At 35.9% G+C, this 17,786-nt stretch overlaps 1 protein-coding gene and 1 long non-coding RNA gene across 2 annotated transcripts in view; one reads left to right on the forward strand and one right to left on the reverse strand.

Annotated features, from left to right (window-relative positions):
* Positions 1–3,583, reverse strand: part of LOC128559976 (uncharacterized) — a 168,923-nt gene extending 165,340 nt beyond the window's left edge. The window contains exon 1 of the long non-coding RNA XR_008372843.1: positions 2,041–3,583. This is a non-coding gene — a long non-coding RNA (uncharacterized LOC128559976). The remainder of the gene's footprint in view (positions 1–2,040) is intronic.
* LOC123561342 (glycerol-3-phosphate dehydrogenase [NAD(+)], cytoplasmic-like) overlaps positions 1–17,786 on the forward strand; it is a 49,336-nt gene that overhangs the window by 6,021 nt on the left and 25,529 nt on the right. Inside the window, exons 2-3 of the mRNA XM_045353635.2 lie at positions 15,886–16,063; positions 17,642–17,782. Of these exons, the coding sequence (XP_045209570.2) occupies positions 15,886–16,063; positions 17,642–17,782 (319 nt within the window). The remainder of the gene's footprint in view (positions 1–15,885; positions 16,064–17,641; positions 17,783–17,786) is intronic.

Below are 17,786 nucleotides of genomic sequence, written 5' to 3' on the forward strand. Positions count from 1 at the left end.
GCTTAAAAATTATCAGACATGCGTATATGCATTATTTCAACGCGTAATTTACGCGAATACGCATCTTATCTGGAGCCCTGATCAGAATGCCATTTTAAACATGTGGCTCATGTTACTCAGGTTCGCAGTTCAGGGTCATCATGACCCTCTTATTATATTTTTTAAATCTTGGCAAGCGCTTTGACTTACCGTTAGTTCCAGTATTTTTTCAGTTCTCGTGATCGACCAATACTCCAGCGAATCAGCTGGATGTTAAATATAACTTGTAAATTTATCTCGCACTTTAGCATTGAAAGTTTTCTAACAGAACGAAACAAAAACATAAATCTGCAAGCCGATATTTTTATTTTTGGTAACTCTTAATAATTTTCAGCAGGCCCGATGGGCTAGCTTATTGGATGTATAGCGGACCCCGAGGTAAAATCAACTGGCCACGGGCTAGCAGGCTAGTGGTTAAATCAACCCCTGATATTTGTGTCATTGATTGATCTCTAGTACTTTGTACACACAAAGCCCAGAACGTTGAAACTGCCGAGTAGATGAACCCAATTGCAGCCAACCATCGGTGTATATTGGACTTTTGCTTCTGTCACCTATTGACTCATTGCCTATTACTGCTATAGATGCATTGGGGGAGACATGCGCTTTTCAACAAAAGTATCTTCTAGTTTGTCTGTTGTATACATTAATGTTTGGAACATAATTCACTTAAAGTTGAATATATATAGTGTTAAAATGTATGAAAACTGTGTTCCATTTACTTTCTTGTTATTATATGTCTCTTACTACTAATAGCAGCTTCTATACAAGAGTACATCATACATCCAGTATAATGAATTCATTATGGTATGCATTCCCACAAAATCAGGACCTGCATGAAGTGGTGACCTGTCTTAAGAAGCCAATTTGGCCTTTTCCCTTGACTGGCTGCTTAACACAGGTTTGACTGTATTAATAGCACAGCTAGAAATGAGCTAACAGTTGTTTCAAATTTAAATGCAAATTCTCAGATGATCTTTTGGAATGGAAATGGCAAACTTATTCTAACACATTTATAAAGGTATGATTAATTCAACTTACTTAAAAGCAAAGGGTTAGGCCACAAGTTTTGCCAGTGTGAGAGATTTGGCCATTCTCAGGAAATGCTAACACTTGAATAGCGCTAAAATTAGAAGGGAAAACAGTAATGAATCATTAATAAAAGTTCATTATCATTTTAACTAAGACTGCACATAGGATTTTATCGATTTTAACCTTAGTTGATGATAGTTATGGTTGCATATGATCAGGGGCGGCGAAATCTGATTTTGACTTGCTTGTTGCTATTTTTTACTTGTCCGTATGATAGTTATATAGTAAATTCTGGTCAAATTTCACTTGTCCATACAAGCTTTGGGACAACCTGGGCAATACGGACAAATGAATTTGCCGCCCCTGATGATGTACCTTTCTATTATCTACCACACTCTGGCAAACAGTATTAAAACCTATAAATCACAAACAGTGGATTATTGAACATTACAGTATAAATCTATTTCCCAACACATGTCCTTGTGCTATAGTACCAAAAGCAGTCTCTACCTATACTACATGTATTACTGATGAGATATGAAAACGCAACAAACATAATTGCCAGAATATATCTTTTTCTACAAAAAGCATCACCTTGAAATGTTCAGTACATACACATGCGTTTTCATATCTCGTCAGTGTAGTATGTGAATTAAACTTTTTATTGATCATGTACTTTTACCAAAAGCTGTCTACCTTAAAATTAAGATTTTATTGATCATGCAAAATGAAGTTTTAGTTATTGAAAATTTTAAATTCCATTTTTCCAGACATAATATAGTTTTTTTATGTCCTGAAAGGGGCGGCATATAATAATCAGGCTGTCCATAGCTTTGTGTATGATTTGGCTGGGTGTGACCACTTACCTGTCCATAGCTTTGGTTTCTGATCAGTATAAATTGAAGAATACTATCTTCTGTGCAGAAAACTCAAACTTGGTAGGCAGTTTGGTCCTACCCAGCAGATGACCCAGCGTTCGACACTAACGGTGTCCCGGGATCCCGAGGACACCAAAAATCCGCAAGGGATCCTAAAGTTCACAATTTCGGTGTTCCGTCGGGACTCTTGATTTTCAGATAAAATATGATTCTAAAAAATGAAATTCCCCAGTCTTGTTCGCTCAAACATCGGTCTTTTGCTAAGCCAGGGCGTTCAGTTGACCCGAGGTCCCGGGTTTTGACCCACGAAAATCGAGAAAAACTCGTATTTTACCCGCATAAATTACGGCACGTGCGTCGGCTTGACTCGCGGAAATTTACTTAGATGCGTTCCAAGTCCGATAGTTCTGCCCCCTGTCAGTCAAAATCCCAGCGAATTTCAATATTGTTCACCGGCACAAGCGGAAATATGGCAGTAGGCGGAGCGTCGTATGTTAATTAGCTACCGACAGATGTCAGTCACGCCACGCGCCAAATGACACGTGCTTATCTCGCGGTTTGTATTTAGTACAATATGCCTTGTCATTATCAAAGGTGTTTATTGATCAATGTTTACAAGTTAATTGATAAACAATGCAGCCTTAGATTATCGTGTTTGTACCATTATTTTGTGTGCTCGATACGATTACATGAGCCGGTCGGCCGATACGGTCTATAACAAATTTATTATCATTGCCGAGGCTTTGTTTGGGCAAAACAAATTAAATAAGCAGAAATTATACGTGGTGATGATGAGAAAATAAAGTTAAAACAGTTATCTTTTCAAGAACTTTAACTGTTACTTTTGTTTTTCGTATTTGTCACTCGTTTTCTAGACCGACATTTTCGAACATTTTTATCATTTCTTACAAGATTTTTCTAGTACAAACTAAAATAAAAAGCCAATAAAACGTCTGCATTTACGAAAAATATGATCACTGTTGCCAAAGCAGCTCTTATTTAGAAGAATTTGCTGATAATAAAAGCATGCAAACACTAAACCCCACCCACTTTTAGGCAATGTGCAAAATAAAACAACTAAAATATGAAATGTTTAAGAAAATCTTTTATGACCAATGTACTAGTTTTAGATAAAGTCTGTGGGAGTTGCATTAATAAGGCCTAAAAAATCTTTGTATCTGGTAACATGCTCAAAAAATTAGGGTAGGTAGGTTGGAACATTTTTTTTTTTTTTGAATTTTTTTTTTATTTAGGGAGACTTTTCGGAATTTTTTTTTATGTCAAAAAAATGATTACAAATAAGGGGGTTATAAGGGGGAATGAACTAGGCGGCATACATTTAGACGAACTACAACAAATGGCAGAGGAGTGCGATGGTAGTGAAGATGAGGGGGAAGAGGACTTGGACAGAAATGACATTATTCTTTAACAGCAAAAGTCATACAAGCTATTGTTGTCATTGATGTAAAATGGAAATAAAGTGGAAATAAAATACATGTAGTACTGTAAACAGTTGTGTTTGTTAGATTTTAGTTTTTTCATGTTCTTACCACATTTTGTTATCAGGGACTCCTAATTTTCAGCAGGGATTCCTTAATTTCCCAGCAGGTATTCCTCCGGGATACCTGGCAAAAAAGTTAGTGTCGAACGCTGTGACCCCAATTGATTTTGGTATTGGTTGCACATTATCAAGTTTGCAGTGACTTTGAGCTGAAATTTATTTCTGATTTATAACAGAAGAACGCCCTGTTCTACTGTGTCGGGCTTAATAGGGGGATAGCCTGTGGTCAGTAGGTGACCCACATAGGGTCAGTAGGTCAAACATCAGCTGAAAATTGGTTTTTAACTGATAACTGAAGAACCCTTTGGCCTACAATCGTCAAATGCCTGTAGTCAGCAAATTACCCCTCTTGTTTTGGGTGTTAGTAGGCCGAAAATCAAGGTCATACTGACTTTGAGATTGAAGACAGTTTTCACCCAGTAATTAAAGAACGCTTTGGCCTACATTTAGCAGACTTCATTGGATGAATAATGCCTGTGGTCAGTAGTTGACCCTTATTGTTTCTGGGGTCAGTAAGTCAAAGGTCAATTTCACAGTGATCTTGATACTGAAAATTGTTTATACTCAATAACTGAAGAACACTATATAGCCTACTGTCTTTAAACTTCAATGGATGATTGCCGGTAGTTAGTAGGTGGTCCCAATTGTTTTAGGGTAAAAGGTCAAGGCCACAATGGCCTTGAAAGTGAAAACAAATGACTAAAGAATGCCTCCGTGGCCGAGTGGTTAAGGTCGCTGACTGCAAATCACTTGCCCCTCATCGATGTAGGTTTGAGCTTCACTCGGGGCATTGAATTCTTCATGTGAGGAAGCCATCCAGCTGGCTTTCGGAAGGTTGGTGGTTCTACCCAGGTGCCCACTTGTGATGAAATATTGCACAGAGGGGCACTTGGGGTCTTCCTCCACCATTAAAGCTGGAAAGTTGCCATATGACCTATCATGTGTCGGTGCAACATTAAATAAAAAAAAAACTACAAAAAAAAGACAAAAAAACTAAGAATGCCTTGGTCTAAAGTCTTTAATCTTCATAGAATGATTACCTGTGGTCAGTAGATGACCTCTATTGTTTTCTTTTAGGGGTCATAAGGTCAAAGGCCAAGGTCAAAATGAGGCATACTTATGTTTTTGAAACACAGAAAATATGAGACGACCATCAGCTTTTCCCGGAAATAAAGAAAATGAAAGTACCTAAAACTGGTAGTCGCATTTGTATTGGTCTATGTTCAGGATTCACGACGTGTAGAGGTCACCCTGTCTAAAAGTATGTGCATGGATTTTTTTTTATTTGCTAATCAGCAGTTTCTCACAGTTCGAATATAACAGGGCTTTAGCATGACATATCAGCTAGCAAGGGTCTACGGAGATTTTTTTTGAATTTCATCAAATCGGTTAAAAAGGCCCTTTTTGATGTCGTCTAAAAGTGTCAGTATATGCCTCAGATGTCAGATATTTCCGTATTTGAAAACTGCAGACCGAGATGTTTCACAATTAATTTCAAAATGACACGTGTTATAAATGTTGATTCTACGGAAGCGCGAAAGGGACATCATACCCAAATATGTTTTATTACGTTATAGGTGTGGAAAGGATGTCTTATATTGTTGTGTTTCTTTCTAGATATTTATTGTATACATTAAACTTTTATATATTTGTAGGCAAACTTAATTAACAAAAAATATCTCAATTATCGTTAGATTCAAATTCATGTTTTGGATAAAAGTTATTTATGCACCTGATAATAAAGAGATTATATCAACAAATCTCATAGATGTTCAGAAATTGTGCACTGTATTAACAGGTCCAAGTCCTAGACCCTTATCACTAGAATGGTAGTCAGAATGTATCATAATTATGTGAAAAAAATCTTTCTTTTTTTATTAGAGAGGTTAAAGTTTCTATGGACTGTCCATTATAAATTATATGGAGCAGTCAGTTTGTTTGAGCGGCCATTATAATACCAGATAGCAAACAAGTGGGCATATAACTATCACATTTAAAGTAAATTTGACAACCTTGTTTTACCCATTTATAGGGTTATCATTTATAACATAACCGACATTTTCTATCAGTCACCTTGACATACAATATTGCAAGTGATTTAATTCAAAATGCATGCATGACCTCTTCACTTACAGTGATAAGATTGAACACATTACAGGTCTTGAATCAACTGGTAGTCTAGAGCACTCCAAAAGCTAGTTGGTGTACTGCTAACAGTGCAGGACACTTTTTGTCAGCCATCAAGGTCATAAACTTTGATATTGCCAAATATGAAAGTTTACTACTATATTTTCAAAAATATGTTAGTAATATTAAACTTGGTATTGAATTTGATACAGAGGACAATTTTAATGTCAGCGTCTTTTGGCAAATTCATTTGAATGATAATAAGTAATGAAATTCTTTAGAGGCTGTCCTCACAAATTTTGTGTCCTAGGTTTCTTCAAATTATACACTGGTTTGCAGAACATTACAGAATGATCTAGGCAAAAATGTGTAAATGATTATGTGTTAAGAGTTAACTTTTTAAACCGCCAGCAAATAGTTTTAACAAACTATATGCTGTAATCTTGATGAAACATGAATATATAGTATTATCTTATTTTTGGGTTAATCTCTTATTAGATAGTGAGATCTTTGACACTGCACATTTATGTGTCTTGTGATAAATGGTAAATGTGTCTTCAGATACCTTTGTAGTGGTGGTATAATATATATTTTAAAGATTTATTAGGACAAAGGTGTAGAAAACTTTGTTGTAATACTGTTATGGCTTTATTTACTGTTTGGAAGAGAGAAATTTTCTCCCATGCAATCATTAAAAGCCACAGTATGTCTCTTTGGTGTGTATGTGTGTGGGAGAGGGTGGGGAGGGTGAAGAGAGTATTTGACTTTGTGTCATAAAACATTGTAACCTAGGTTGTTATTCAGCACGCTGTGTTTTGTTACAGATTTCGTTCTGTAAGACCAGAGTTACAGACCTTTCCTTAGTCAAAAATTTGCATAATGGGCTTAAAAGTTTGTGTTGCATACATCCAAAAAGCATTTGACTTAGAGACATGAAACATAGGATTGATATTCAGCATGTAAAGCTATGCACCTAGGGCTTTGTTTGGGATTTCTCTCAACAAGAGTTATGGCCCTTGACTAACTGCGAAATCATTAAATTTCATTAATACAAAAATTCATAGTTGTGGTAATGATTGCTGCTTTTGGGCGATTTGAATTTGTTGATTTCAACTTTTGAACTTTAAATGAATGTAAATTTTACTTATTTGTTGGGATTAGATTTATCAGATGGACACAGCCATGAGGTCATTGAAGATTAGTCACCCGCCAATATTATGATTTCACAGTAGCCAAAAGTACACACTCAGGGCCTAAAAGTTTGTGTTACACATAATTATCTCAAAACTTATTTGACCAGGAATCATTTGTTGTTTAGCATGTGGAGCTGTGTTTCATATTTAAAGTGCCTGCCAGAAAAAAAAGTCTTTTTTTTTCACTCTTCCCATTTCTTTTATCTTGTTTGTAAATTTATATTGACAATTTCATCAAATATCTGCTTCACATGAAAAAGAGTTTTTCAACTTTGGGGAGTGGGGACCTATTTAAAGATGGAAATATTAATGGGTCCTTCATTCTTTATTTGAAATATTTTAAGCAAAAAGAACATCATCTTGGGACGAAAGAGGAGTAACATTTCAGGATAACAGTATACTGGAAACATTTGCAAAATCAAGCAGTAAGAAAGTGTTTTTTTGCTTTCGTTCTAGCTAAAGTATAGACAGTGGAAGCCTTGTACATCTCAAGTATATTGATTGACTTGGAATTGGCACTGATGTTAAAGGTCATTGATCAGCACTTACTGTCTGTTTAATGAAGTGAGAAACAGTTGTATGGGACAGACACAACAGTTCAGGAGATACAGCCCTATAACCTATATGTTTTGAATTGAAAAATAAATACTATAGTAAAATCATTTCTTATCATGGAGAACTAATTTTCTTGAATTTCTGTGAGTTTGTTCATCCCCTGCATTTGTTAATCCCCCGCCGTGGCGGAGGGATTATAGGAATGGTCTGCGTCCGTCCTTCCGTCCGTCCGTCCGTCTTTCCTTCCGTCTGTCCTTCCGTCCGTAACAAAATCGTGTCCGGTCCATATCTCCTAAACCCCTTGAAGGATTTTCATGAAACTTGGGTCAAATGATCACCTCATCAAGACAATGTGCAGAACCCATGAGTCAGCCTTGTCGGTTCAAGGTCAAGGTCACAACTCGAGGTCAAAGTTTTGAGCCTGCCATTTTGTGTCCGCTCTATATCTCATAAACACCTTGAAGGAATTTTATAAAACTTGGGTCAAATGATCACCTCATCAAGACGATGTGCAGAACCCATGGGTCAGCCTTGTCGGCTCAAGGTCAAGGTCACAGCTCAAGGTCAAAGGTTTGAGCCTTCCATTTTGTGTCCACTCTATATCTCCTAAACCCCTTGAAGGAATTTTATCAAACTTGGGTCAAATGATCACCTCATCAAGACGATGTGCAGAACCCATGAGTCAGTCATGCCAGCTCAAGGTCAAGGTCACAACTTAGGGTCAAATGTTTGAGCCTTCCATTTTGTGTCCGCTCCATATCTCCTAAACTCCTTGAAGGATTTTCATCAAAGTTGGGTCAAACGATCACCTCATCAAGGCGATATGCAGAACTTATGAGTCAGCCATGTCGGCTCAAGGTCAAGGTCACAGCTGAAGGTCAAAAGGTTTGAGCCTTCCATTTCGTGTCCGCTAAACCCCTTAAAGGAATTTTATAAAACTTGGGTAAAATGATTACCTCATCAAAACGATGTGCAGAAATTATGAGTCAACCATGCCAGCTCAAGGTCAAGGTCACAACTAAGGGTCGAAGGTTTGAGCTTTCCATTTTGTGTCCACTCTGTATCTCCTAAACCCCTTGAAGGATTTTCATCAAACTTGGGTCAAAGGATCACCTCATCAAGAACTCATGAGTCAGCCATGTCAACTCAAGGTCAAGGTCACAACTGAAGGTCAAAGGTTTCAGCTCTGTATCTCCTAAACCCCTTGAAGGATTTTCATGAAACTTGGGTCAAATGATCACCTCATCAAGATTTTGTGCAGAATTCATGAGTCAGCCATGTCAGTTCAAGGTCAAGGTCACAGCTAAAATCAAAGGTTTATCCTTTCACTATCCATAGCAGTGGCGGGGGATTTAGCTGTCCTTCAGACTGCCTTGTTGAAATTAAAATCCAAATAAATTAGTTGTCATATCTACTTAGTTAAAAGTCCTTGAATTCAGGTCTCCAGGAAATATCTGATTTGGCCTAAACCACAAAATTGTATGCACTGTCACAGTTGACATAATGCACTGAACATATTGGTTGCTTTGAAAACATCCACAATGGGGAAAATTAGGAGGCAAGTCTTATAAGCAGCCGTTATTATGCCCCCTTCCCCCTGGCATATAGGGATTCAACTGTCTGTCTGTCTGTATGTTCGAACCAGATTGCCTCCTAGCCCACATTAATGACTTGATTTTGTTCATACTCACACTCAACAGTCTTTGTGGCAAGACCTACTAACTGACTAATATAGCTGACATTGATCTTCAGATGAGCTTCACCTTCAAACTTAAAACCATAATAAACAACATTTTTGATCTACAGCCCTCGTAAATGACACAATTAGTTTATACTCACGCTCAAGAAACCTTATGGCAAGACCTACAAACTGAGCTATATATAAATGACTTTGCTCCTAATTATGTATAGTTATATGACCTTCACCTTCAAACTTAAAACCTAAACAAACAACATTTTTGGTCCTATAGCCGTCATAAATGACCCAGTTTAATTCATACTCGCACTTGTGGCAAGACCTACAAACTGACCTATAGGACAGGAAGTGACTACTTAGTGTTACATGTGAAGTAGTCTAAAATGTAGTTTCATGTGGTATATGAAATATGGTATTATGAGGCATATAAGGACAAATGGCAATTTTATTTTCAGCTTAGATTTATTGCTTATTGTATTTAGAAAAGATCTAGACCACTTTCATTGTATTTGAGAAAATGTCTACATATGTATAATTGCTGAACAGCAAATTTCGTGGGCATATTTTCAGGGTGTATTGTTTTTCTAAACAGATTATTTTTCCTATATGTAAGTGTCATAACTGCTCAATATTTTTTATTTTTGGTAAAAAGACATGTTATACTTACTGGATATATATGGTTTTTCACATCATTGAAATGCTCTAAGTACTGAAATTGAGGTCTCAAGATTAATTGTTGTATATATGAAATAAAGAAGGAACTGAATTAGGATATTGTGACCTCTATATAGATGATCTTTACCTTCAGCCATCTGTACAAACCAGATTGCCTACAGCCCACATTAATGAACCAGTATTGTTCATACTTGCCCTCAACAATCCTTGTGGCAAGACCTACAAACTGACCTATATATAAATGACATAGTGATTGTAACTGGCTACTAGTTAAGGTTGAAATTAAACTACCATGATGACCTTGACCTTCATCCGTCCGTAAGAACTAGATTGCTTACAGCCCAGATTAATGATCTGATTTAGTTCATACTGGCACTCAACAATCCTTGTGGCAAGACCTACAAACTGACCTATATATCGATGACCTTGATCTCATGACCTTTTTTGTGTTGATTCGCCATAAAACCCAACTCACTCACTTGGTCACTCGCCTTAAACTTAAAACCTCAAAAAACAACATCTTTGGTCATACACTGGGGGCATGATTTTGCATTTTAAAAATGCAACTCCTTGTTTACCAGTATTTAAATTACATTACAGATAAGCTCAATTTTTAAAGAAGTCAATATTATACACATGTTGGTTGCTTGCAAAACATCTACAATTGGGAAACTTAGGAGGCAGGCCTTATAAGCAGTCCTAATTTACCTGTATTTAGTTTACATTAAGAGGTTAGTTCAGTTTTATGGCCAGGCAAATGTTCTGTTTGATGATTTAGCAGATGTCTGAATTAATTCATCCTCCACCTCTGAGTTGTCACAGACAGAGAAAAAGTTAGTGCTGGTAAAGAATCCAGGAAAATTGGTCCTGTTGACTTACTGTTGTTACATAACATTTATAAACTCGGCCCAAATGTTAAGGTCTTAATTGTATGTATAATGTAGATTTTCTTCTGACTGTCAAATCGTTTGAATTTTAATGCTATTGAAAGGAAAGGCTGATTATATATCTTTGCTTTTAACAAATTTGAGCACCTTAAGTCAAAACTTGATTTATGTTTGTGTGCAGCCTGGTATTTGCAATGATGTTGTTCAGCATTTTCTTAAGTTTTTAGCTCGACTATTCGAAGAATAAGTAGAGCTATCCTACTCACCACGGCGTCGGCGTCGGTGTCGGCGTCGGTGTCGGCGTCGGCGTCGGCGTCGGCGTCACACCCTGGTTAAGTTTTTCGTACCAGTCCACATTTTGACAAAGTCTTTTGAGATAAAGCTTTGAAACTTTCAACACCTGTTTACCATCACCATGTCCAGTTATAGGCAAGAGTACATAACTCTGTCAAGCATTTTGACTGAATTATGGCCCCTTTTGACTTAGAAATCTTGGTTAAGTTTTTCGTACCAGTTCATATTTTGACAAAGTCTTTTGAGATAAAGCTTTGAAACTTTCAACACTTGTTTACCATCACCATGTCCAGTTATAGGCAAGAGTACATAACTCTGTCAAGCATTTTGACTGAATTATGGCCCCTTTTGACTTAGAAATCTTGGTTAAGTTTTTCGTACCAGTTCATATTTTGACAAAAGTCTTTTGAGATAAAGCTTTGAAACTTTCAACACTTGTTTACCATCACCATGTCCAGTTGTAGGCAAGAGTACATAACTCCATCAAGCATTTTGACTGAATTATGGCCCCTTTTTGACTTAGAAATCTTGGTTAAGTTTTTCGTACCAGTCCACATTTTGACAAAGTCTTTTGAGATAAAGCTTTGAAACTTTCAACACTTGTTTACCATCACAATATCCAGTTGTAGGCAAGAGTACATAACTCCATCAAGCATTTTGACTGAATTATGGCCCCTTTTGACTTAGAAATCTTGGTTAAGTTTTTCGTACCAGTTTATATTTTGTGTAAAGTGTTTGACATATGGCTTTGAAACTTTTATATCTTGTTCAGTATAATAGTCTCTATCAATAGGCAAGAGTACGTAACTCTCTCCTCTTTTTTGGCTGAATTATGGCCCTTTTTGAACTTGGAAACTGGTTCTGTTTTGTATATGTCCATGTTTTGTCAAGACTATTTGACATATGTCTTTTAAACTTTAAACACTTGTTTATCATTATGATTTCCATCTTTAGGCAAGAGTACATGACTCTGACAACTATTTTGACTGAATTATGGCCCTTTTTGGACTTTCAAATTTGTTCAGTTTTTCTTACAAGTCAGCGTTTTGTCAAAACTGTTTGAACTGTGGCTTTGAAACTTTTAACACTAGTTTATCAACATGATTTCCATCTGTAGGCAAGAGTACATAACTCTGTCAACTATTTTGACTGAATTATGGCCCCTTTTGGACTTGGAGATAAGTTAAATTTTTCATATAAGTCCATGTTTTGCCTAACATATAACTTAACATATTTGCCATCATGGTCACACATTGCCATTTAGTGGAAGACTAATCGAAATCCACAAATACAGGAACATTTTTTGTTTAATCCATTTTTTTGTTTAGTCTGAAAATCTATGGAAATATTTTGACCCCATTCTTCAATCAATTCTTCGAATAGTCGAGCGCGCTGTCATCCGACAGCTCTTGTCTATGTTTTATAGTTAATTGAACATTCTTCCTTAACTAGACAAGTAAACTGTACTTTTTAAGACCCACCACAGAACTGTACTTTTTTATGGCTTCTAAATGTAGTGTGGGAGACATATTGATTTAGTGTTGTCTGTCAGTCAGTCTATCCGTCCATCTGTTATATAGTTGGAATGATATGGTTCACTGATTTTCCTTGGAGTTATGGCCCTTATTAAGTGGCATTTTACAATTTCTGCATGGTGAGTGGTGGGAGACATAAGTTTTTTGTGAAAAACAATCTTTCCATGATGGTAGCATTAACTTTACATAATATACATGCAAAAAACTGAGAAATGCAAGTAGTAGCATACATCAGGCCAAAATGCAGGGGAGGCAAATCCAATTGTCCGTATTGCCCAGGTTGTCCCAAAGCTTGTACGGACAGGTGAAATTTGACCAGAATTTACTATATAACTATCATACAGACAAGTAAAAAATAGTAATGGACAAAAACGGACAAGCAAGTCAAAATCAGATTTCACCACCCCTGAAACGATGTGTTTACATCTAAACATTCTATTGAATAAATGTAACAGCATGCACAGTACTTTATATATTTAGTTATCTTTAGACCACACTTTTTTTCTACAGTGAAAGATGTATTTATCTGTTCTTCATGAAGATTATGTGAAGAAGAGTGGATAGGTCACAAGGTTGTAGTGCAGGTTTTTTTCCCTTCTTTAATAGGGGGCTGTTAACAGGCCCAGAAAATATCTTTTAAATCATGCAGTTTTCCCCAGAAATTTACTTTACATTGATCAGGTTTTTTATTCCCATTTGCCCAAAAACTGAGCTATTTTATTCCCCAAATCACAGGCCTAGGCCCCTTCCCCGCTTGGTAAAAAAAAGCATCCTGTAGCAGGTCTTTAAAGCGACTTTTTCTGACTTGTGAAAATGACCAGTGGTACAAACTTTCTGACATGAAATTTGCAAGATATCCTAATTAATAAATTACTAAACAAGTAATGTGCTAAATGGAGTGAATCGGTGGAATGCTTTTGAAATAGTGGAGAAAGTCAACATTCTTCTTATGTAGCAGTTATTTTCACTCCCTATCATTTTCAATACCACATAAACATTCCAGCCTAACTATGGGAGAGTAGCTTTAAAATAAATGAATTTTAAAATGTGCATAGTTGATAAAATACTGCAAACTAAATCTTTTCCATATGAACAATGAACTATGAAATATGTAAATTACAGTTGTATATATAGGTCATTGTCATGCAATAAATGATATTTTAAACCTTTCCCTGCTAAATTTCTATAATGAACTTGTCCATCTTTCAGTTCGGACAGTACCATTAACTGTTAAAAGGCATGCATACTAAAAAGATACTGACTGAATGGTGAAAAAGGCACATCATGACTGCATGGATGTGTGCAGGCTGATCATGATCTGCTCTGGTCGCAAAGGCAGAATCAGTCGTGTCTAGCATGATATTAATGGGTTAAATTGAAATTGAATCTATTATGGTTCCAGCTAGCTTATTGCTATCAGTTTTTTGTTTTCTTTTATGTGAGTCCTGTGTTAGAACCTACAGTGAAGAAACTGGTAATAAGCAGATCTGTTTAAACAGCTTAGAGGGATAATAGAGTCATTAAGTAAGACAAACTTCATTTCTTTGGACTGCCATTTTGCAGACAATACATATGACATGGACATCATTGCATAATATAGGGATATTGCAAAAATATACACATTTCCAATGAAATCACAACGTAATAAGGCTGCTTGGCAGTGTTTACACAAATTGTTTAGAATTCTAGTCAATCATTCAGACCTCGACCTTAACTTTTTTCAGCAGTTGCCAGCAGGTCCACCAACTGCTAAAATCTAGTAGACCTGCTCAGACGTTAGTGGACCTCCAATTCTATTACATAAATTGTGATGTTGTAGACGTCATAACTTCATATGACTCAAAGAAACAGGACTTATTTCTAAAATAATTAGAAATGGAAGACTGTAGCACTCTGTTATCCTTCGGGTAATTATTTTGGAAAGTGTCCCAAAATATGGACACAATAATCATCATCCACCCGACCCGTGTTGAAAGTGAAAAAAAAAACATTAACAATTATCGGTAATTATTCTGATGATAAACTAAGTAATTGGCCTTGTTTTCATCATCAGTTAACACCCCCACAAAGAGCTAAAAGAAGTGTGTCGATTATTATGGCATCTGAAGTGGAGATCAAAGCGGTATAGTTGCCCGAGATTGTCATGGCATTACGTCATGTTTTCGCGCCATGTGACAGATCACTGTCTTATCGTACTTTCTCGATTCCTTAAATTGTTGAGAAGAAATCAGTAAAAAAAGTTTTTTCTTTAATTTTTTAAAAGCGAATCTGCAATATCCCGAATAAACTGACATGTAAATGTGTTAAACCGTGAACGATTATAGTGTATATCCTACCTCTGTGACCTATTTGCCCTATAAGGAAATTACAATTTATTGTTTGAGAAGAATATGTAACAAAGTGTTGTGTCAAAAAATATATGTACGAAGAACTATTTAAAACTTATTAAAATCCGCAACAACATCATACTGCTTTATTTTAAAACCACATTTCTATTTACGTTCACGAGGTCACGTAACCTATTCTGCCGCGCTAACAGAAATCTGTTTGCAAAAAATCGTTTTACTCCATGTATTTAAATTGCTGCCGCTTTTTCATTATTTAAGAGTTTTTAATTGTGTTTTTTGTACTTTCTGGTCAAAAGTCTTAATTCTTTTACCATAGTATGTACCGTTTATTAACTTTAAGAAAGAAGTAAATAATCAAGATCGCACTGTTTGAAATTTTACAAAGCATTATATGAAAATTTGATCGTTTTTAAAGAATTTTGCCTGCATTCCCGTCGATATCTTATTAAAATTGTTATAGAATTCAAACTCTATTAGTTCTCAAGCGGTGTTGAAAATTTGAAGCGATTATATTAAAAAAAGAATGCACTACGCGTGTTTTTTGTGTCAAAAGTAACCGCGATGTAAATTAGGGCGATATTACGATAGGGCGCACGTGCTCGTGAATGGAAAATTACCAGCATGACGTTTTGATATTTTTACGATTCGCGGGTAAATTCCAGTCAATCCAGGTTATTTTGCCTGATGTAATTTCAATTTCTCAATTTGGTAAAGTTACCACGTAAAAACCACTCGCCCGATCAGTGGAGTAGTCCATTCGTGCTATCCTGACTTCAACTCGCCAATGCTTGTAACTGTAGAATGCCGTACTTAAGGCAAAATCAACTTTCGTTTTGTGAATTCGTCGATATGCATACGATTTTTCCCCTATTCTTCACTTTTGCAGACCGTGACTGAAAATTGGTTGACCATCGGTCTATCGAACTTTTGATAGTTAGTGGACCTGCAGATATTTTGGTTGCGTAGGTCCAACGGTCCACCGCTAAGGTCGAGGCCTGTCATTTGAGAAAACTTTTTGCCAGAAGGTACTGAATTTCAAAATTGCTCAATAATTTTCTTTTCCAGGGGTTCTGCTATAGCCAAAGTTGTTGGAAACAATGTACAAAAGTTGGATGAATTTGAGACAGAAATCAAAATGTGGGTGTTTGAGGAGGAGGTGAATGGCAGAAAACTCACAGAAATCATCAACACAGACCATGAAAATGTTAAATACCTTCCGGGCCATAAAATACCAGAAAATGTGGTATGTTACCACTAATTTTATGTATCTTTGTTTCTTATGTTTTTAATGTTGTTTTTCAAAAGAGTTTCAGTTGTGTAATGGCAGTTGGTTGATCTTAACATTGTTCATTGATTCTTTGCCAGTACTGATTTGTTCTCTGCCCAGTAATTAACAACATCTGAATACAACCCAGAGATGGAGAACAAACAATTTCAGACATGCTGTTTTCTATCAGATCTCCACTAGGAACATAGTGATGTGCCTTGAAATCAAACTCATGGCCTCTTGATTCATAGTCATGCACTTATCTTACTGAGCCACAGGTTTCTGACCTTCCCTGTAATATGTGTTTTGAAACCAGTGCCACACTGCTGTGTCAATATCTTGCTTGTTTTGTCTCCTAATTAGGGGAGAAATATTTATTTTGTAATATCTTTAAGCCTATAGAAAGTCTGCCACAAATTTGTCCTTACCACCTCTCAAAACTATTAGTTAGATATCAACCACTTTTGACAAGGATTAGTACAAGTCCTGTGTTAGAATGATGATATTGTTGAATTCTCCTAAAGGCTGTATTTATTATCAGAAGTAGCTTTTCAAGTACTTGGACAAGCTTTGGTTACAGCATGTTGCATTTTGCATTTCATATCAACTTAACTAATATTTAATGCAAATTAGTTGGTCACTGGTCTTAAAGTTTTTTATCTAAATATTCATATTCTGGGTATATGCTCATATCTCAGTGAAGTTCACAAGCAATTATTGTAGGAGATAACTTATTTTCCAAGACTCCTTAAGTTTTAGTCTAGATGGATGGTCCAACCTTCATCATCTTGCGTCAACATTTTTACTCTAACATTTTTGAAACTACTGGTCAGAATCGCACCAAACTTGGATATTATCATTCTGGCATGGATTTCTTTTAGTTTTGTTCAGATGGATCTTCTTGGCCTCTTTCAAGGGCCACATGAGCTAAAAATAGAAATACATTTAAACAACTTCTTTCTCATGAACCATTTGATGGATTTTCACCAAACTTTAGGCTGTAGCATCCTTTTAAGGTCCTCTCTAAATTATGTTAATTAAAATAATACATGCTGTTTGTAAAGCATAATTATGAAAAAGTTTTACTCATTGAAACAATTCTGAACAGAAAAATATTATATCATATATATTGAATACTGATCTTTTTGTATTGATACAAACTGTATCAATCATTCCAACTGATACATATCCCAAGTGAGATACCCGAGTGTAAATGATCAGATGCTAAAGTGTTGAATGACCAAAATCTGATTAACAACTTTTAAAACCCAACGGAAGTGTTATTCATCTTAATAGGTAAAAGGGCAGATAAAACAAAATTTGTATTTTCATCAGAACATTACTATGAAATGATTTGATTTCGTGGGCATAACATTTTGTGGTCTTGGCCAAAACAGCTATTTTGTGGGATATTACTTTGTGTTTTTCAACTTTGAAAGATAAAATGAATTGGCAATTTGTATGTTGAGATCTGATTTCTTAGATTGAATTGTTCACAAAATGTTCAAAAGTTAACAAGTTCTTAGTAACTGGTTGTAAATTTGTCTTTTTCAGATAGCTCTTGCAGATCTTGTAGAGTCAGCAAAAGATGCAGATATATACATATTTGTTATCCCCCATCAGTTCTTACCTGGAGTTTGTAGCAAGCTGAAAGGAACTGTAAAAAAATCATCCATAGGTGTATCATTAATAAAGGTAA

The sequence above is a fragment of the Mercenaria mercenaria genome, chromosome 10, assembly GCF_021730395.1.
Source record: "Mercenaria mercenaria strain notata chromosome 10, MADL_Memer_1, whole genome shotgun sequence".
Classification (NCBI taxonomy): Eukaryota; Metazoa; Mollusca; class Bivalvia; order Venerida; family Veneridae; genus Mercenaria; species Mercenaria mercenaria.